Source organism: Sciurus carolinensis, chromosome 4, assembly GCF_902686445.1.
Source record: "Sciurus carolinensis chromosome 4, mSciCar1.2, whole genome shotgun sequence".
Classification (NCBI taxonomy): Eukaryota; Metazoa; Chordata; class Mammalia; order Rodentia; family Sciuridae; genus Sciurus; species Sciurus carolinensis.
In genome coordinates this window covers 117,201,642-117,222,795 of record NC_062216.1, presented here as the reverse complement: position 1 = coordinate 117,222,795, position 21,154 = coordinate 117,201,642, and the positions used below count along the sequence as shown (strand labels likewise).

Genomic DNA, 21,154 nt, shown 5'->3' with positions numbered 1-21,154 from the left:
TTTTTCTGGAGAAGCTTATTGCTTTTGAGGGGGATAGAGTAAGAGGGGATCAACCTCCCTTCCAGCCTGGTTCCAAGGTTGAGAGCCCCAGCCCTGCCCCCCTCCCCACTATGTGCTTCCCCACTCAGCAGAGGAGGCACACATGTTCACCCCACTTTCTTCCTCTTCCTCCTCCAGTCCACTTTCTCTTTGCTGTGTCGTCAGAGCTCCAGGGAGGGACCTGGGTAGACAGAGAAGCCGGAAACAGCAGGCTGGGGCAGCTACTGCTTGCACTGAAAAGGAAGACCGAGTGAGGGGGAGAGAAAGAAAGGGAGAGAGGGAGAGGGAGAGGGAGAGGGAGAGGGAGAGGGAGAGGGAGAGAGAGAGAAAGAGAGAGAGAGAGAGAGAGTGAGAGAGAGTTGTTGTTTTCTTTTTTGGTGGTAGTGGTGGAGGGGGTGCTACCAGGGCCAGCCCTGAACTCATTGGACAGAGCTACAGACCCATGGGGCCTGGCAGTGCCCTCTGAGGGAGAAGACGGCAGAGGGGTGCCGAGGTGAGGGGATGCCTGCGAGCAAAGGGGGGGGGGGGCTCTGACTTTGAGTATGGGGATGGATTAGCGGGGCCTCTCGGGATCCTCCCCTGGGCGGGGCGGATGGTCCCCTAGAAATTGTTTCAGTTAGTGTTGGTACCCTGTGGCACTGGGTTTTGGCAGTTTCTGACTCTCAGGAATCTGGGTGGGTCCGGACCTCCACATACCCCTCCCCCATGGGTCACTTTCTTCACACCCTATCTCTGCACTCCCAGGGGCATGGAAAGTGTTGGGGTGGGTTCTGAAGGAGGGCCTCTCTGTCTTCTGGGTGGGGGAAGTGGCTGCCCCTTCATAGGAGGCTGCTGCCAGAGGGCGGTGGGCCCTGGTCAAATCTCTATTTTGCCCCTTGCCAAAGGTTCCTGTTCAAGGGTGTGGCTGGACTGAGGGTGGGGGGTGAGTGAGTCCCAGATGTAGACCTCATGGTGCCCCAGAGGAGGAGGAATTTCCCCCTCAAACCTGCTCCACGCTTGGCTGCTGTAGACGCCGAGATTTCCCGGGGCGGCGTGGAGTTAACCCTCCTGGTGCTGATCCTGGCTCCACCTCCCCGCGCCCCTCCTCCCGCCCGCCGCCACAAACACACACTGGGCAACCCAGAGCAGCTCTTTTGACTTTAGATCCTGTGGTCACACGGTCAGAGGACTCGGGGTTGGAGGGGTCGAGGGGATAGGGTTTAGGCCACCAAACCCGCGGTTAAAGATGTTGGACGCTGGGCTTCCCCTCGGGGTTTGGGAGGAAACTCCGGCCCCGCCCCCCTCGCATCGTGGCTCCTCCCCACCTGCGGCCCTAGAGGGGCGGAAAGGCAAAAAGTGCCCCTCTCCTGGGCAGACCGAGCGACCCATCCTTGTCATGGAGTAGGGGTGGGGAGAAATGTGGCTTCCTCATGTCTGGGGAAGGAGGAGGGCTGGAAATTTGTAGCCTGGCCCAGCCAGGAGACTGGTCACTCAACAAGGGGATATAGAGGAAATGGGCTGCCTATGACCTGGGGATCTCCCCAGTCTCTTGGGTAGTGATAGGGGGTCAAAGGTCTGAAATAAGGAATCAGCACCTTACAGAGAATGGAGGAAGATAGAAGAGAGGAATGGAGTTCTCCCTTGAGTTTAAAACAGACTGAACACAGTTCCAGAAGGTGCCCCACTCCAAGGGAGAGATGGTTAGATAAAGGCTTGTTGGAGAACCCTAAGCAGGAGGGAGAAGGCTTCTGCTTTTGATAGAAAAGAGCTCAGAGGAGTAGGGACTGGGGGCAAGAGGAGCAAAGGGTCTTGGGGTGGGAGTGTTCAAAGAAGGGTCCTCTGGTTTCCATCCCTTTGGGAGACCTGGGAAAGGTGAGAGGCTCAAAGCAACAGGACTTGGGGTTGCTGGGTTGAGGGAGGCCCAGGGAATTTCCATTCTATCCTCCCTCTCCTCTCTGGGAAAATAACATTGTGAGAAACATGAACTGAGAGACCCCCTGAGAAACCACTGATCTACCCAGCTGCCCTATAACACCTGCAGCCCTGAAATGGGGAGCATACCTCTTCTCTTCCCTATCTCCTCCTTTCTCTCCCTCTTGATTTTTCTCCCCTCAGCCTTCTAGCCCTCTAGTTTTCTCATTCCCTCTTTTAGTCTCCTCTCTCCAGGCTGATTATCACACTGTTTCTCTAGTCTCTCTCACCCTCTTTCTTTCTTCTTTCCCTTTTCCTCCATCCCCTTGAACCTTCCCCACTCTTAGGATGATGAGATTTAGAGCTGGAAGGGATCATAACAACACAGTGTGCTACTTAGTCCCCACTCAGATTCATAGCCTGATTTTCAACTCACTTGCCAGGGACTTTGGGCAAGTTAGAGAACCTCCTTGAGCCTTGGTTTCTTCATATATGAAAGAGGATAATTATATACCTTTAAATATATATATTGTGAGGGGGTTGGGGGTGTAACTTAGTTGTAGAATACTTGCCTAGGATGCATGAAGCTCTAGGTCCAATCTCCAACATCAGTAAAACAACCCACAATATTGTACTGAGGGTAATGCATTCACAGAAGAATGCATAATAAATAGTAGTTATTGTCACTCTGTCATCCTTTTCTTTGTCAGGTAGCCTACTAGTTTTCAGATTACCTCATGGAGCCCTGGAATTTTGACAGGTTTTTCGAGGGATGCCTTTGAAGTCAAGAGGTGGAGAGGGGGGAAGCAGACACGGTTACAGGCTCTCCACTCCTGGCTTCAATGGAAGCTCCAGTTTTACACCTTTTATGGACAGTAGTCCCCCTTTGTCCATAGTTTCACTTTCCATAGTTTCAGTTACTCTCTGAAAACTACACTCTGAAAGTATTAAATAGAAAATACCAGAAGTAAACAATTCATTTCAAATAACTTTTACTACAGTATGTTGTGATTGTTCTATTTTATTATTGTTGTTGTTAATCTCTTCTTATGCCAATTTATGATCTAAACTTTATTATAGGTACATATGTACAGAAAAAAAATAGTATAGTGTTCAATGCTATCTGCTGTTTCAGGTACTATCTGAGGATTCAGGTATCCTACAATGTCTTAGAGTATATTCCTCAGAGTTAAAGGGGGACTACTATATTGGGATTCCACAGATTAAAAGCTGAAATTATCCACTGTTTAAAAAATTGGAAACTGGGCATGGTGGCACACTCCTGCAATCCCAGCAGTTCAGGAGGCTGAGATGAGTTCAAGGTCAGTTTCAGCAGTTTAGTTATGTCCTAAACAACTTAGTGAGACCCTGTCTCTAAAATATTTTTTAAAGGGCTGGGGTTGTGGTTCAGTGGTTAAGTGTCCCTGGGTTCAATCCCCAGTACCAAAAAAAAAAAAAAAAAAAAAAAAAAAAAGAAAATTGGAAAATGCTCCACTCATTCAGCTCTCATATTTTATGGATGAAAAGATTAAGGCCCATAGACTAGATGATCCTTGTTCACAGAGAGCCAGGTCTAGAGCTGCAACCAAGTCCTCTGGCTTCCCTAAGGGAGCTCTTGCCCTACTCCTCTGAGATCCCCTGTCATCCCATTCTTCTTGCTACAGCTCAGCTCTTCTCACCTCCATCACCCATGGCTACCATTGTAGGTACTGCCCCATCTCAAGTATTGACCATGGATGCCTAGGGTTTGAAGTGGCCTGGCCATCAGTGGCTAAGGGGACAGTCTCTCAGAAGGTAGTCTATAAGAGGTCAGTGACTATCCCAGAGGTTAGGCCAAGTTTCTTGGGCACCTCCCAGAGTGGCTTTGTTTCTCTCTTCTAGGCACCCTCTAAACCCCAGATCATGTCTTTGTGGGGTCTGATCTCCAAGATGCCCCCAGAAAAACTACAGCGACTCTATGTTGACTTTCCCCAACACCTGCGGCATCTCTTGGGTGACTGGCTAGAGGACCAACCCTGGTGAGTCCTGCTGCCCATCTACCCTCTCTTTAGATTCTGTTCCCTGTCCATGGAATTAGAAACTTGGGAGCCATTATTCCTTGTGTGGTGGCCTAGACTTAATGAGGCCTCTTCAAGATCAGACTATGTATGTTGACATGTGGCCAGATCATCTCCTAGGAGGCAGAGTCAAAGAGTAGGGAGGTCAAGTCAAGCACAGTGACACAGTCATGTAATCTCAGCTACTCAAGAGGCTGAGGCAGGAAGGCAGGAGGATTGCAAGTTTGAGGCTAATCTCAGCAATTTACCAAGACTCTGTCTCAAAAATAAATAAATTAATTAAATAAAAGGACTGGAGATGTAACTCAGTAGTACAGCACTTGTCTAGCATGTATGAGACCCTGGGTTTAATCCCTAGTGCTGAAAGGGAAAAAAAAAAAAAAAAAAGACAGAGGTCATGGCTGAGTCAAAGGCACTTCTCATGACAGCTGGAAAATTAGGGAGCTGCTGATGATCTAGATAGAGAATAAGGAGAGGGAAAGGAACCACTGAGCTGTTGACTTGGGATGGAGGGTCAAGAGAGCTGAGGAAGCCCTGGCTTAAGGTAGACTCATTCTGATCTTCCTACAGGGAGTTCCTGGTTGGCTCTGATGCATTCTGCTGCAACATGGCTAGCGCCCTACTTTCAGCAACTGTCCAGCATCTGCAGACTTCTGCAGGAGAGCAGGGGGAGGGGAGCACCATCTTACAACATATCAGCACCCTGGAGGTGGGACAGGAGGGGAAGGAACACAGGGAGGGGCCAGGGCAGAGCTGAGCATTGAACATTAGAAGAAAATTGGTTGCATGGTGGAGGTTGTTGGAAACGAAATGGTGTTCCTGTGGTTAGCTGTTAGCTACCCTGCAAATTCAATTTTAAAAGCATGAAAATTGACAAAACTTTTGGAGTCTATGTTTGGGCTGCCTTGCACTATTATGTATGAATGAGGGCCTGCGGATTGGAGGGAGGAGAGGACATGGGTCAGAGCTGAGCTAACTGTCCACCAACATCCCTCACATAGAGCATATATCAGAGGGATCCCCTGAAGCTGGTATCCACTTTCCGACAAATACTTCAAGGGGAGAAAAAAGCTGTTATGGACCAGGTATTGTGATACTCCATTCCTACCCTAACTCATTTCCCTGGGGCTTTCGCTTGAGCCAACAGAAACTAGAAGAGGGCTGGGGTTGTGGCTCAATGGTAGAGTGCTTGCCTAGCATGTATGAGGCACTGGGTTCAATCCTCAGCACCACATAATAAAATAAAGTTATTTTGTCCATCTACAACTGAAAAAAAAGAAAAAGAAAAAAGAAAAGAAACTAGGAAGAATTTGAAACTCAAGAATGGCTTAGTATTCTAGGGTTCTTAGTATCTTAATATTCAGGATGACCAAAGGGAGTTCCTAGGTCATAGTAAGCCCCAAGCCAAGTTGAGGGAAGCTTCAAATGAGGGGTGGAGGGTAGTGAGGCCTGGGGAGGACAGAGCAAGAGGTAAGGAGCTGATTCTGCCAGGTAAAAGGTTTTATCCCAGGAGATTCCAGAAGGTCAGAGGTACAGCCAAAAGGGAGAGGGGAGCCAGAAAAGGAAGTGGTCTATCTCCTTTTCTGCAGAGCCAGAGTGGAGGCTGGGCAGTGGAGGGACGGGCAGAGTGTCTTACCTCTTGGCATCTGTCCTTCCTGCACAGTTCCGCCACCTGCCAATGCCCTTCCACTGGAGGCAGGAAGAACTCAAGTTTAATACAGCTTTGCGGAGGCTGCAGCACCGAGTGCGGGAAGCTCGCCTTCTCCGAGAAGCCCTACAGCAGGGGACTGAGGCTGGCCAAGGTGGGGGCCGGTGCTGGAGCCCTAAGGTGTTCTGGGCAATGTTGGGAGTAATCCTCTTTTGGACACCAGCCTTAACTGAACCTCTGTTCTTTCTTGGTCCCTGATTTCTGCCCCCACCCTCAGTGCCTCTGCACAGCTTGATTGAAACTCCGGCCAATGGGACTAGACCAAGTGAGGTGAGTAACTGAAGGACAAGTGGACATTAAGCTCAAGGTGGGGAGGGGAATGGAATGGTAGGGAGGTGAGAAAGAGAGATCTGGGTGAAGAGGCCATTTGTGGCCCTGGCTCAGGCCCCTCCCTGCCCTTAGGCCCTGGCATCACTGCTGCAGGAGACTGTTGGGGAGCTGGAGGCTGCCCAGACCCTGGTGTTGAAGAGGATCCAGATTTGGAAACGGCAGCAGCAACTGGCAGGGAATGGTGCACCCTTTGAGGAGAGCCTGTCGGCACTACAGGAGAGGTTAGAGCAAGGCGGATGGGGGAGAGGAGCATGGTAGGGTGACTGCTGCTGTCCCTGGTGGAGAATGCTCAGATGGGGAGGGCCAGAGGGGAGGGCCTTGAGGTGAACAAGACTCAGAAAATCCAGTTCCAGCAGGGCTACACACAGTTGTTCAGGTTGTATCCTGTACAAGTGTGCTCAGTTGAGGGGTCACAAATAGCAGGTATTTTGCCCTAAAGTACACTCCATGCTGGGTACTGGAGCCCTGGGAAAGAGGCAGCCAGTTTCCACAGGGCATCTAGGCACTAAGAATGAACATCCCTCTCAAAGCCCAGGCAGGCCGCAGAACGTCCTTCAACCCAGATGCCTTGCAGCCACTGCCCACCCCACCCCTGCACATACAATATCCTGCTTTCTCTCTGGGTTTAGGGGAAGGGAGTCTGGGCCAGAACAGACAGCCTGAATCCTGTGCCCCCCTGACCACTATCCTGGCCCCAGGTGTGAGAGCCTGGTGGACATTTACTCCCAGTTACAGCAGGAGATAGGGACTGCTGGTGGGGAGCTTGAGTCGAAGACCCGGGCATCACTGATTAGCCGACTGGATGAAGTCCTGCGAACCCTTGTCACCAGGTATGCCCTGTGAGACCCCAACCTGGCTTAGAGCAGATCCCATGGGAAAGGAAGTAAGGGTTAGAGTTGTGAGGAGGGTACCAGGAGGAACACAGTCCCTAATTCCTCTTGGGTCCTCTTTCCTCTTCCCAGCTCTTTCCTGGTGGAGAAGCAGCCCCCACAGGTTCTGAAGACTCAGACCAAGTTCCAGGCTGGGGTTCGATTTCTACTGGGTCTGCGGTTCCTGGGAGCCCCAGCCAAGCCTCCACTGGTCAGGGCTGACATGGTAACTGAGAAGCAGGCGAGAGAGCTGAGCATGCCCCAGGGGCCTGGGACTGGAGCGTAAGTGAGAACTGGACCTGGGACTGGAGAGGGCCTATTGGGCTGATGAAGGGAAAAGGAGCCAGGAACATAGGACAGGAAGATGAGGATGGAGGCCTTGGGGTGGAGACTATGAATGGTTAAGGCAGAGGAAGGGAAGAGACCCATTCAATCTGGAATGGGGTGGAGGTGTCAGAATTTGGCCAAGATAGGGACTCTTTCCTAAGAACCAAGCTGAGGTTGGGGGTATAACTTGGTGATAAAGCATGTCTTAGCATGTATGAGACCCTGAGTTCAATCCCCATCCCCCTCCCCCATTAACAAAGGACCTAAGCAGGGACATGGAGGTCTGTGGTCACTGACAGTGGTAGCCCCCATCACTACCCATGGAGTCAAGCTGCTCACCACACCTCTGGCCCAGCTGGAATAAGCTTACTCATGTTTTGACTCCCTGGCAGTGAGAGCACTGGGGAGATCATCAACAACACGGTCCCCCTGGAGAACAGCATTCCCGGGAACTGCTGCTCTGCACTGTTTAAAAACCTGGTAAGGGGCTCCAGAGCATGGGGTCAAGGTCTCATACTGTGGGACTCTCCTTGGGGAGCGTGTTGGGAGCCCCAGAGTACTGATCTCCGTTCTCACATTCTCTCCCTCCTCTCTCTCATCCACCCTCCCATGATCCCTCAGCTCCTGAAAAAAATCAAGCGGTGTGAGCGAAAGGGTACTGAATCTGTCACCGAGGAGAAGTGTGCTGTGCTCTTCTCTACCAGCTTTGTGCTCGGCCCTAGCAAACTCCCCATCCAGCTCCAGGTGAGATGTGGCCCCAGCCCCACCTGATACTGGGACCCCAATTCCCTCTCTATACCACACATCAGGGCCCTAGATCCTCCCCCTGCCTGGTTGCCTTATACCTTATGGGTCTCAGATTCATACATATTGGGGTCGAGGGAAAGCAAGACCACAGCATACTCATCCAGGGAATGGTGTAGCAGTTAACTCTTACCAAGCATTTTTAATACACCAGCGGACTATTTTAATGACCCTCTCACACATACACATTTGGTTTTCACAACTTTATAAGGTTATTACTATCACTAGCCTCATTTTACAGATAAGGACATTGGGACACAGAGAGATTCCATAGTTTGCCCAGGTCACACAGCTGTAAGTGTCAGGTGGGTATCTGAGCCTAGGAAGTCTGGCTCCATAGCACTGATGTATAACCACTTCTCTACAGTGAAAGCTAACTGCCACGAGCTCTTTAACTATGTCCCCTGAGGACACCACTAAGGAAAAATGTCTCTTCTCACCCCTTCAGGTCCTATCTCTGCCCCTGGTGGTCATCGTCCATGGCAATCAAGACAACAATGCCAAAGCCACCATCCTGTGGGACAATGCCTTCTCTGAGATGGTGAGGAGTGGAAGGCAGGCGCAGGGGTAGAGTGGATTCTAACACAGGGTGTGCTGGTTGGTGGGTAGCGGGCATGTTCAAATGCATGTTACTTTAATTTTTCTTCTCATGGGCCTGCTTTTGTGCTTGTGACCTCTTTTCATCCCAATCTTAACAACTGTTACTCTGTAGCACCAGAAACTACTATTGGGAAAAGCACCATGTTTGTGAGCCAGTTCAGGGGACAATACCAAGAAAGGCAGATGAGGGAGGTAGGAAGGATGAAGGTCTCCTGAGGAACATTAATGAGATAACCTGACTTGTTCTCTCCTTGCTTCTTCCCCTCAGGACCGTGTGCCCTTTGTGGTGGCTGAGAGGGTACCCTGGGAGAAGATGTGTGAAACTCTGAACCTCAAGTTCATGGCTGAGGTGGGGACCAACCGGGGGCTGCTCCCAGAGCACTTCCTCTTCCTGGCCCAGAAGATCTTCAATGACAACAGCCTTAGCATGGAGGCTTTCCAGCACCGTTCTGTGTCTTGGTCACAGTTTAACAAGGTCATTCTCCTGCTCTTTGGACCTCCCACCCTCAAGCTGTACATCCTAGGGCACTCAAGGCCTCCCCAGCTTCTGCCGAGGGACACACTGCTAGATCCTTTTTACCAGTGACTTGCACAACTCACCCAAATTGTGTGTAAACAGAGCTCTGATTCAAAAATGACTTGGACTCATTGGGAAAATAGTTCCTAATGCAAAAACAGGGCAAAACCCCATAGGGACATGTACAGTAATACCCCTACCATATGTCCACCGTGCCAAACACAATGTTTTACACTTTATGTATGTTATCTCATTTAATCCTCCCAACATTCCTTTAAGGTAGGTTCTATTTTTATTTCCATTTTATAGATAAGGAAACTACACTTAGAGAGGTTAAGTACTTTGTCCAAGGTCTCACAGTAGTGAGTGGCATGGCTAGGATGGAGCCCCATATTTCTGACTCTAGTTCTAATTATTATATTTTACTGCCTCCAAATGAGGTAGCACAGGACTAGGTCAGTTACAAGAACATGGGAAGAAGGGGATCTGGTGTCTTGGTTGACACCTAAGTGGGTAAACACAGCCATGTACTGCTCCCTTTAAAACAAAACAAAACAAAAAAGTAGTCAAGAGTAGTGGTGCACTCCTGTAATCCTAGATACTTGAGAGGTTGAGGCAGGAGGATTGAAAGTTCAAGGGCAGTCTGGGCAACTTAGGGAGACCTTGTCTCAAAATAAAATAAAAGGACTGGAAGTGATTGAGCACTTGCCTAGATGCACAAGACCCTAGGTTCAATTGCAATACTGTAATAAACAAACAAATAAATAAATTTTAAAAATTTTAAAAGAGGAAGACAAAGAGGCCCACATGTCATGTTAGCAAAAGGAGCTAACATGTCACTCACTCTCCTCTGGAGTCTATCTCTGCCAGGCCTCAGTAGGGATGGAGATTAGCGTGGGGGTTATAAGGTGCTCCAGTACCACACTGCCTGGGTTTAAATCCCAGCTTTGCCTCTCATCAACTCTGTGGATATGGACAAGTCACTTGACCTTTATGGACTTCCATTTCATTGTCTGTAAGATAGGATTGTTAGAGCACCTTCCTCCATATTCTTTCAAAGATCAAATAATATATGGACAGGCTTGGAATGGTGCCTAGCACATGGTAAGCATGTTGACCATGAATTGATGGTACAATCAATATAGGCTCCAGTCCCAGCCCTCCCCTGCTCACCCCAGCTCCCCCTCCACCTCTCAGGAGATCCTGCTGGGCCGTGGCTTTACCTTTTGGCAGTGGTTCGATGGTGTTCTGGACCTCACCAAACGGTGTCTCCGGAGCTACTGGTCAGACCGGTGAGTATCTGCCCCAGGTGACTTGAGCAACTATACCTCTGGCTTCCTGTCCACATTCAGTGCCCACATCCCAACTTCTCCTTCGTCCTGGCCAGGCTGATTATCGGCTTCATCAGCAAACAGTATGTCACTAGCCTTCTTCTCAATGAGCCTGATGGAACTTTCCTCCTACGCTTCAGTGACTCCGAGATTGGGGGCATCACCATTGCCCATGTCATCCGGGGCCAGGATGGTGAGGTCACCTCAACGCCAGCTAATCCTCTGCCTTTGTGCCTATGCTCGCTGGGATTTCTTCTGGGAAGGAAATGTCTTGGGCTTCTTTGATGCCAACCTAATCTTCAGGAAGTTCTTCCTTAAGTCCAACTTCTCTTCCTCCTTCTGTGGTCTTGCTGTGAGCTCATGGCAGTGGAAACTAGTGGGTCTCCCTCCCTCAGAACTAAGTCTACTCTCCCTTGCCTTGGTGGAATGAGAATGGGTCCTCTGGTGGAGCTAGGAAAGGGGAAGATTGGACAGAGGAGACCCAAGGTCTTATTCCTGTCATAGGATCCCCACAGATAGAGAACATCCAGCCATTCTCTGCCAAAGACCTGTCCATTCGTTCACTGGGAGACCGAATCCGGGACCTTGCTCAACTCAGAAACCTCTACCCCAAGAAACCGAAGGACGAGGCTTTCCGGAGTCACTATAAGCGTAAGCATCAGCTGGCAGCATTGATGCCTTCTCATTGCCTACCTCTTTCCTGCTCCCAGTCTCACCCTTCTCCCTGTCTGCCATGTGTCATCTCTAACTTCCTTCCCCATTTTTGTAGCTCCACTTTTACCTGCCCATCAGCCTCCCTGCTTTTCTACCTCCCTTTCTCCTTATCCTGGAGCGCTCCATGATTTTCCTTTCCTTCCTGTAACAGCAGAGCAGATGGGGAAGGATGGCAGGGGTTATGTCCCAACTACTATCAAGATGACTGTAGAAAGGTGAGTGTGGGGCCATGGATGGTGGACAGGAGGTAGGGGCTGGATTTGACCTGCAGAAAGGAGTGGCAGCATCATCCCTTCATCAGTCACCTCTGCCTTCCTCTCTCCTCCAGGGACCAGCCCATTCTCACCCCGGAGCCCCAGGTGACGGCCATGGTGCCTTATGATCTTGGAATGGCCCCTGATTCCTCCATGAGTATGCAACTCAGCCAAGATATGGTGTAAGAAGGTGGAGAGACAAGGAGGGAGGTGGTCTGTTCAGATGGGTCTTCAACTTGGGTGACTGGGAGGGACAGCGGCTGAAACAGAATTTTCTCTACCATGAAGGTGATTTCCCTTTCCAAGACAGGTTGTGGGGCTGCCCAGGGGAAGGACTTGCATCAGGGCATCTGCTTTTTTTCCACAGGCCCCAGGTGTACCCCCCACACTCTCACTCTATCCCCTCGTATCAGAGCCTCCCCCCAGAAGAGTCGGTGAATGTGCTGCCAGGCTTCCAAGAGTAAGTCAGGATTTGTGTGGGGGGGGGGGGGGACAGCATCCTACTGCATGGTGGGCATTTACCTCTGCTAAGAGAGGCGGTTTTGTGGGTATGGGCTGCAAATGCTAACACCCTTTCTTCTCCTCTGTCCACTGATGGTGGTGGTGGGTAAGATCCAGATTGCCTGGGTTCAAATTCCAGTTCTGCCACTTACTGACTTTGAGAGTGAGACCTAACTTCCTTCTGGCTATAAAGTGGGGGATAATAATGATAATAAGAATAATGCCTCATGGGATTTTCATGAAGGTTAAATGAGTTATAATATGTGTACAGTTGAGCTTCATGCTGGGCTTATGGCAAGGACTCTTTCAGGGGCTTATACCCCTGAAATCCACTGTCACTTACTAGCTGTTATTGATTGAGGACTGATTTAGGTGCTAAGGAGCAAACCCAGGTCCTCATGCATGCTAAGAATACGCTTCATCACTGACTTATACCCCCACCTGCTGTGTTAATTTTTACTTATTCATCTGTTTCAATCTTGAAGTGCCCTAGACACTTTTCTTCTCCAAGTATCACTCAGGTGCTTTATTAAGGCACAACATCTGATCTCCCCTGAGCTGAGGTGAAGGGTGGGGAATGGGGGGATTTAGAGTCACCCGAATTCAGAACCCAAAGAAACATTAGAAATGGGCTAAACCAACCCCACCCCATCACCCTGTCACATCTTACAGGTGAGGAAACTGTGTTCAGAGCACAGAAATGACCTGATCAAGGGCAAGCAATCAGTGAGTAGCTAAGTCAGAAGAAGGTGCCAGAGGTCATTCAGTGATCGTGACTTCCATTCATTCATTAATTCATTCAGTGGTCTTGACTTTGCAACACCCTGCCTTTGTCCAGTCTTCCTTCCTTTGATTGTTTCCTTCTTCCTTCCAGGCCACACCTGCAGATGCCCCCTAGCCTGAGCCAGATGAGTCTGCCCTTTGACCAACCTCACCCCCAGTGAGTGTCAAAACCTCTCCTAACCCCATGCTTCCCCTTCTTTCCTGGCTTCACTCCTTTCTTCTTGTTTCCTTTTCTGGTCCCTGGCAGGGGTCTACTGCAGTGCCAGCCTCAAGAGCATGCTGTGTCCAGTCCTGAGTCCCTGCTCTGCCCAGATGTGACCATGGCAGAAGACAGCTGTCTAAGCCAGCCAGTAGGAGGGTTCCCCCAAGGCACCTGGTGAGTGGCAGTCTAGAGCAGAAGCTGGGTTGGAGCAGGGGAATGAGTGCTGTGCCAACTCCACTACCTTCCCCTTTTTCTCACAGGGTTGGTGAGGACATGTTCCCTCCCCTGCTGCCCCCCACTGAACAGGACCTCACCAAGCTTCTCCTTGAAGGCCAAGGGGAGGCAGGGGGAGGGTCCTTGGGAGCCCAGCCCCTCCTGCAGTCCACTCCTTATGGGACATCTGGGATCTCAATGTCCCACCTGGACTTGAGGGCCAACCCCAGTTGGTGATCCCAGCTGAAGGAGGAGCCCAGAGACAGCTCTTCTACTGTCTCCATGGACCCGCCCTGGATACCTGCTCATGAAGGTGCCTTCCATCTCCAGCTGCTCCTCCATCAGGAGGCAAAGACTGCCTGGAGAATGCATGGTGGAGGGAGCCACTGGACTCCTTCCTTCCCACTGCTGTCTCCCCTCTTCCAGCACTGGAAGGGAAGTTCAGGCTCCAAAATGAGACAAGCCCCAACACACCTGCACTTATAGAATACACACAGCTCTCTGGGGAGAATGGGACTGGGTGGGAACACAGATTAGGGTACGGAGGGCTTCTCTACTCACTTCAAGGAAGGGCTGGGGCCATGTGCTGAAACAGATGTGCACACATTTGCACTAGAGACCAGAGACTGAAAGCATGGGTCAGGGTCTTTGCCCTGGAATCCTGGAGTTCAGGAGACCCTGGGTGGGAAGAGAGGAGGGGCCCGGACGTGCCTGGACGCATGGTTACTAATGTGGATTTTGCCAGATTAAAAAGCAAACTCCCCCGAATTCTTGCCCATTAGGTTTCTGGTACACAGATGAGATTATATAGAAGTACAAGGGCCAAGCTTGTGTGTAGCTGTGTGAAAGTATGTGTACCTGGGACACATTAACATATTATGACATGGCATATATGTTCATTATATGACCACGTATAGCTTATGTCTACCTGCTTTTGCTTGTGTGACAACACAAATTTGGAAGTACAAGACAGTGAACAAGACACCAGGAGTAGGCTGACCTCTAGTTAGTATGCTAACCCAATGTCATTTTGAGGTGGCTGTGACATCTACATATGGGCTATAGCTAGAATCTCAACACCCTCAATGTTGCTGGGAGCCAGAGAGTGAGAGGGGCCCAGGCCTTGTCGTGAGGCCCTCCAGGGTGTTGGGGGCCATGCCTACTGCTTGTCTTCTACTTCCCTACCCACTGAAAGCTTCCCTCCACTCCCCCAACCCATACCACCCTTTTTTCCCCTCTCAGGGGGTCATGGATCCTAAGCCATAAAATAAATTTTATTCCAAAATAACAAAATAAATAATCTACTGTACACAATCTGAAAAGAAAGACGCTCTAAGAGTTCGGACAGGTGCTGCAGTCTGGCCTTGCCCAGGGAGACCTTGAGTCCAACCGAGGCCTCCCAGGGCTGGTGGAGGGAGCCCCCATCCACCTCCCTCAGAGGGCAGGAGGGAAGAACTGCTGAGGACTTGGAAGAGAGAGAGGGATGGGCCAGCAAACTGCAGCACTTGTTAAATTAAAGAAACAAACTAGAAGCACAAAAATGAGGACAGGGAGGGGAGGAGGAAAGGTCCAGTGTTCTTAGGCCCCCGGTTCTGAGAGGAAATGTTGCCATTTTTAGCTGCTGGACCTTCCCAGGGAAGTCCCCCTTCCCCCATGTCCAAACTCAGTCCGACTGCTCACACCACTGGTGGCCACCTAGAGAAAATGGGAGTGTGTTGTGTGAGGGAGGGGAGAGCCCCAGCTGCCCTGGAGGCAGAGTCCTTGCCCCTTGCTTTGGGCTCTGGGCAGGGGTGAGGGGATACCACGCACCCTCCATGTGTCCTCTCGCTAGGCCCCCGCTCATTATTGCTTGAAGCCCCATAGTCCTGTGCCCATGGAGCAGGTGGGGAGGCAGGAGGAGGGCAGCAGAAGGATTGGGGTGGTGTCTGGGTTCCAGGGATGGAGAGTGAGGGTGTGTCTGAGCCAGAAATTGGGGTCCTGGGTCCTCCCTCACTGCCGGCTGGCCTCAGCCTCCACTTTCACACTGCTCCTGCGCCCCTCCACCAGTGCGGGATGGGGTCCTGGGGCTGGGCATCGGTCCAGCAGTCCCTCTTCAAACTCTGCAAGGAAAAAGCACAGGTTAGAAGACAGTGGAGCAGAAGCTGAGAACAGAGAAGCTGGGGACAGAGGCAGGGGCAGAGAAAGCTGTGGAGATGCACTTAGTTTATTGAATTGCTGTCTAATGCCCTCGGCCAGTGCACCGGGAGGGGAAGGTTCTGTACTCAAGTATATGCAGCCCCCCTCCCCTTTCTGGCCATGTGTAGCTGTCTCTGTGTGTGTGTCTCTGTGTCTCTGCCGCCTCTGCTCTGCTGGAATTTCTGGTTCTGTCAGGAGCTGCGGGGGTGGTTTGGCTCTGACCTCTCCCTCTCCCCCCTTCCCTGGCTCTGCCACCCCCACTCATCTCTGGCCCCCACCCAGGCCCCACCCACCCTACCATTGCTCCCCCAAGTTTTCTGGTAGCCAAATCAAGGGGATCACAGGAAGCCAGCCTCCCAGCTCTTCCCTCAAGAAGAGCCCCCCTTCTAGTCCCCGCCCCCACTTCCCACCCACGCAGAGTTTAAAAATACCAAGCCAGGGTTGGTGGCTTTGTCTGCTGCGTCACTCTCAGCCCAGCCGCTGCCCGGCCCTCTGCTGGCCTACTCCCTCTTCCCCTGTCCACAAAGCAACCCCCTCTGGGCTCCCCTGCTTCCAGTCTGGGCAACCCATCCCCACAACTCCTAGCCTGCTCCACTCCTTTGCATCAGTGGAAGTTCTAGACAAGCTTCCCTTGTTAATGACGCTCCTTTCTGCTGCCTTCATTCCCCATTCTTTGTCCCTCTGCTCCCCGCCGGACCTCCCTCTTTACAGATCTCCACCAGGGTCCAACCCTCCCCAATGGGAACAATCAGCAGCATCCTCAACTCCCAGCAAGGCCTGGTTAGCCAGAACCCCTCCTACTGCCCTCTCTTCCTCCCCCCTGGTCCCAGGACACCAGGATTATTGTTTGGGGCCTGGGTGAGTGGGGTGCTTGGGGACAGCACTGCTGGCTGCCTCACCTGCGAGAGGTGGCTTCGCAGGCACACAGGGGCTGAGGCGGCCCACGCGGTCATGGGAGACGAGGCGGGCGAGCCGCAGCCCCTCGTCCATCAGTGTCTGCTGCAGGATGTGTCGGCTCCATAGCCCATGGGCTGGCAATGCCAGGGGCAGGTCAGCAGGGGGCGGCGTCAGCCTTGGGCACGACCCCACAGCTGTGGGCATGGGCACTTGTCAGGTACGGGGCTGCAGCCAATGGAACCCCACCCTCATCCACATAGCCAGACCCATAGGCCCTCTGTCCCCATCCAGCCAGGCCTCCCAACCCTGTTCCAGGCAGTGGCTCCTGGCTCAATCCTCCCACCCACCCATCCATCCTTGCCTTCCCACAATGAAGAGAGAGGTGCTGTAATGCACACTCACCCTGCAAGTGTCCATCTAGACTCTCCCCAGACAGGCTAGCACTGTCCTCTTCCAGACTGGGGCGATACGTGGATGCATAGGACTCAGGGCCTGGTGGAGGCTGCTGGATTTCAGGGTGACTCTGTTCTCCAACCTGTGGATACCCCGAATGGGAAAATGAAAAAGTGTCAAGGTAGGAGGTTGGGGCAGGCTTTCCCACCCCTACCACATCCTAGAAAACATTACCTCCTGTTTGAGCTTCTTCAGAGGGGGGCCTCCTAATTCGTCAGAGTGGAGCCTACGAAAATGGAGAAGAGTAAAGAAGATGAAGTTTGGAAGGGCCACATGATGGGCAGGGTACAGAATCTGGTCAGGGACATACATTACTTCCAAACTCTGAAAAGCTGCTAACTGAGTAGGAGTCTCCAGCTTAATCACTGCTGTGGGGGGTTGAGAGGACCCAAGGTGGATGGGAGGAGGGACCAGACCTCAAGACAAGTTAACTTGGCCAAAGGCAAAGCATTCAGGTGGGTGGGAAGCAGGTCTAGAGCTGCCTGAACTGAAAGTCAGGACATGATCCAATTCCTTGGCAGGATTCCAATCTAGGAAGAACCTAGGGAAGGGGGTCTCACCTGGAGCCCTTCAAGGATGACAGGTAGGTGCTCTCTCGGGCCACTTGGCGAGACAGAGAGAAGAGCTCCACCCTCCGAAGTAGGAGTGTATTGTCCCTCATGCAGAATTGGGCAGCAGCCTCATTGATGGTCAGCTGTGGAGGAGGGACAACAGAATCCTAACTCACCCATTGCCTTACCCAGACCTCCTCACCCCACTTCAGCATCAAAGAGACCCATCCACAGGAGGCTTGCTTTGTTTGGACAATACACAGGAGTTTTCTGAGGGAGGAAGACAGAGATGGAGATAGGCACCCAGAGCTTCCTAGGAATGTCCGGGGCCTCCTCCACTCCTGTGGGGTCCTGCTCTCCCTTGCTAAGAATGAAGGCACTGCAGCAGCCAGGGTGGATGTGGGAAGGAGGAGGTCCAGGACAAGGGTCTTGGTCAAGGGGCAACAAAGCAGAGCTGGAGAACATAAAAATTCTCAAGAGACAAGCAGATGGAGAGCTAGGAATCAATGACAGTCCTGAGAGGACCTGGGTCCTCACCTCATGCAGACTGAGCTGCTTGCCCTCCCGCCGTTTGGAGTCGAAGCGGCCATAGATGATGCTGTACTTGCGGATCTCCTCTTCCTTCTGGCTATCATTATCATCCATCTCAAATATGTGCCCTACACTCCGTGCCAGCTTCTTATTCAGCTTCAGCAGTGATGTGACCTCCCCAGCATCACCCCTTGGGAAGCTCCTGAAGATTCTCTCCACGCTCTCCACCACCATCCGTACCATCTCTGGCTCCAGCCGGTCTGGACCACTCCCAGCCCCACCTGCTGCCATCCCCCCAGCCCCAGTCCCCTCAGGGACTCCTCCCCCTGCAGGTGGGGAGAAGGGAGGTGAACCAGACTCCTCTTCTCCTCCTGCCCCAATGTCCGACTCTGGAGTGCTCCGGCCTGGCCAGATCCTGGGGTCCCCTGCCCCAGGTCCCCCAGGCAGTGGTGACAGTTTCTCTCCAAGTTCCAGGGGGCTCTTGGGGCTAAAACTACGGGTACTACCCGCCTTTTCCCCTGGGCTGCCGTGCCCATTGCTCATGCTCCCTTTCCGGGTACCCGCAGTCTCAGAGATCTTGAAAAGCGGAATGCTAGAGACAGGAACAGCAGGGACTGGTTGGCTGAAGAGCCCTGGATTGGTAGCCCACTCTCTCAGTGCCTTCTGCAGGCGTCGGACATGGAGAGGCTTGGTGGCCATGCCCACAAGTGCCATGATCTCCAGGAACTCCTCCTCACCAGCCTCACACAGTTGCTGCACATCGTCCCCTCCTTGCTGGATGAAGGTCTCATAGTAGGAAAGGAGGTTGGCGCGCTGCAGGACCCGATACAGTTGCAGCTCCCCCAGCGTCCGAGGCAGTGCCATGGCTCGGGCACTGGCCCTGAGGAGGAGGAGTACAAGAAAGAGGCAGTCAGTGCAAATGCTCCCGCAGGGTACCAACCCACACTAACAACTGACCTCTCTTTCTTGCCTTCTCTTCTTCTTCTCCCTCCTTTGAATACTCTCTCTGCCCAATGTCCAGAGCTGAGCACAGACTATGAGAACGTAGCACTACTTGAAAGCATAGCCATGACAGTGCCATCACAGGCTAGCCTGAAGCACTAGAAGCCACTCCTGTCTGTAGTCATCAAAGACTTTTCCCCCTCCTCTTCATCTTTAACCTTTCTGGTCTAGGACAAGAAAACCTGGAGCACTGAGGCCCACTAGTGCACCCCTGAGATGGCTGGACCCTCTTTCTCCCCCCAAACAATCCTCACATGCTACCCTAAACACCCAGCAGTCTTAACACCACTTAATGGGACTTCCCAAAGTAAAGAGAATATAGGAGCCCCTCCTACTCATAGTGGACACTGGGGGCCCACTGCTGGCCAGCTTCACTCCCTGTCCAGATGGCATCCCTGCTCAGGTGGCTGAGGGAGGGGTGTGGCCCCTTCCCTGGCTTTCCTACTCAGTGAGGCAGGTGGACCCCAGCTCCTCTACCCTCAGTTTTCCCACAGATTAGGCCTTCCCCCTTGCCCTTTCTCCCTCCAAGACCTCTCCTCCCTTCCAGCCCGCCTGGCGCCCCTCAGTTGTGACCTCCCCTGGTATGCCTTTCCCACTCTTTCGGTAGTCCTGTCCCTTCAGATCAGGCGATGGGGGAGGGGAAAGGCGCCTCAATTGTTCTTCTCTGGGGCCGTTCCACCCACACACTCCCACAGTGGTAGCGTCTGTGGGCGAAAACCGCCTGGGGGCTCCCGCCTACTCTCCTCTCACATATTTTCCACCCACATCTTTGAGGGGAGTGGAGAGTCTCTCAAGTCCTCTTCAGGGAGAGGCTGCACACCGAAACTCCCCTCTCCATGCTGTGAAGGAACGGTCAAATACAGGAAGGGACACCTCAGGTATCCCCTGCTTCAAGCCCGCAGATGCGCCTTTAACTCAAAAGCGCCAGCCTCTCCTGAACCCGGTGAATGCGCTCTTTGCCAACAACACACTGATCCAGCTGCGCGTCCCCCACCCTCCGTGCTGTCACCAGCTTAAGCTCCTGGGCTTCCCCAGGCGCTTGGGGGCTCCCGCATTCTTTACAGGGGGCTCTCATGCTAGGTCATGCCCACAGAGTGAATCTGGAATGGGGAATGAGATAGTACACTCTTTTGTATTGAGCTTCCTCAGCTCCTTGTCTGCTCCAAAGGTCCCCTAATTCGACGACTCACCCCCTTTTCCATCAGTCTCCACCCCCCACCCCCGTCCCGCTTCCCCACGTCCTCTCCTCGACCTCCACCCTCCGGACCCCATTCCTGAGTCCAGCTCCACCCATCTCCACTCCCTGCCGCCTCCCTTTGCGCACTAACTTGAGTCTGGGCTGCGGGGTCCGGCGGGCGCTGTCCCCTCCGCCCGGCGGCTGCTCGGCTGTGGGGGAGGGCGCTCTGTGCATGGACGGTCGAAGACCACCGGGGCTGCCTTCTCGATGCCCCGCGCTCCGCGCCTGCTGCACGCTTTGCTTTGCCCGGTGCGCGATGCTGTGTCCACCGCTGTCCAGGCTCTGTCCCTCCCTCCACGTCTTCTCTCTCCGAGCCTCCGCGCCTCCGCGCCTCTGTCTATGCCTCTGCCCCCCCCCCTCCCCGGCTGCGCTTGCCGCCTCTCCGCGCCTCCACCCCCGCAGGACGCACGGGGAGCGAGGCCCGGCGCTGCGCTGGCTGCCGGGCTGGCGGGAGGAGGGCGTGGGCAGAGCCGGGGGCTGGGGCCAGGGGTTGGGGGCGGGCGCCGGGGCCTCTGGGCTGCCGAGACGCCGCAGCAGAGACAGAGGAGGAGACTGGGGGCAGGCGGTGTGGGGCAGGAGGCGGGGGCTGGGGCTCGGAGTCAGGGTGCTGAGTCTGGGACTGAGGTGACCGAGGCCGAGCTGTGGAGGGCGAGCTTGGGGACCCAGCGGGCGGGGCGAGGTCGCTCCGTGCCGCCCACGCCGGATGCACAGCCGGCCCTCTCTGCGCCCACGTACCCACGTGAGCGCCCCGCCGGCTACATTCCTACTTCCCCCACCCTCTGCCCCTCCAAGCTGAGAGCGCTGTTTCACAACCACGCACAGGTACACAAAGACACAGAGAAGCGCACGTACGTGCACACTCGTCTAAACAACTACGCGAAAGCCCGCAGCCCACACTCCGGCCTCGCGGTGCTTGCTGTTCGTGTGAATGTTAGAAGAGTGAGTGGGGAAAAGTTGGCGAAGGCTTCGGGGTGCGCGGCTTCTCTCGTGCGTGCATCTGACTCCCAGAGAGTGGTACTTATGGCAAGTCTGTGAGCGCGGAGCTCTGCAGGAATCCCTTAGCTATCCCAGCGCCCTTCTCCAGCCCCAAAAGGAGTTCTTAGGGTAGCTCTCCGAAACGCAGGCTTTCTTCACCTCTCTACCTCGAGTCTTCGCGGGAGCTTGGGGAA

General features: G+C 53.0%; 2 protein-coding genes across 5 annotated transcripts; one reads left to right on the top strand and one right to left on the bottom strand.

Annotated features, from left to right (window-relative positions):
- The first annotated feature begins 323 nt into the window (after positions 1-323).
- On the top strand, positions 324-14,452 carry Stat6 (signal transducer and activator of transcription 6). 2 transcript variants are annotated; one of them, XM_047550386.1, is made up of 22 exons: positions 324-532; positions 3,811-3,947; positions 4,557-4,695; positions 4,988-5,071; positions 5,650-5,788; positions 5,912-5,964; positions 6,097-6,245; positions 6,723-6,854; positions 6,987-7,175; positions 7,613-7,700; positions 7,842-7,964; positions 8,473-8,565; positions 8,893-9,099; positions 10,339-10,433; positions 10,529-10,665; positions 10,977-11,123; positions 11,341-11,401; positions 11,515-11,622; positions 11,808-11,900; positions 12,816-12,881; positions 12,972-13,100; positions 13,187-14,452. In XM_047550386.1, the coding sequence occupies exons 2-22, from the start codon at positions 3,832-3,834 to the stop codon at positions 13,374-13,376; spliced, it is 2,538 nt and encodes an 845-aa protein (XP_047406342.1). In that variant the 5' UTR covers positions 324-532; positions 3,811-3,831; the 3' UTR covers positions 13,377-14,452. The 2 variants fall into 2 exon arrangements, with proteins under 2 accessions (XP_047406342.1, XP_047406341.1); XM_047550385.1 differs by having other exon boundaries at positions 325-532; positions 11,338-11,401; positions 13,187-14,451.
- Nab2 (NGFI-A binding protein 2) lies at positions 14,393-20,306 on the bottom strand. 3 transcript variants are annotated; one of them, XR_007108383.1, is made up of 8 exons: positions 20,077-20,306; positions 17,753-18,626; positions 17,225-17,358; positions 16,839-16,890; positions 16,614-16,746; positions 16,214-16,405; positions 14,949-15,238; positions 14,393-14,834 (listed from the first exon to the last, which is right to left on the bottom strand). XR_007108383.1 is itself a non-coding variant. In XM_047550387.1 (7 exons), exons 1-7 carry the CDS (start codon positions 20,157-20,159, stop codon positions 15,129-15,131), a joined length of 1,578 nt encoding a protein of 525 aa, XP_047406343.1. In that variant the 5' UTR covers positions 20,160-20,306; the 3' UTR covers positions 14,393-15,128. The 3 variants fall into 3 exon arrangements, 2 of the variants coding, with proteins under 2 accessions (XP_047406343.1, XP_047406344.1); XM_047550387.1 differs by having other exon boundaries at positions 14,393-15,238; XM_047550388.1 differs by lacking the exon at positions 16,214-16,405 and having other exon boundaries at positions 14,393-15,238.
- Positions 20,307-21,154: the final 848 nt, after the last annotated feature.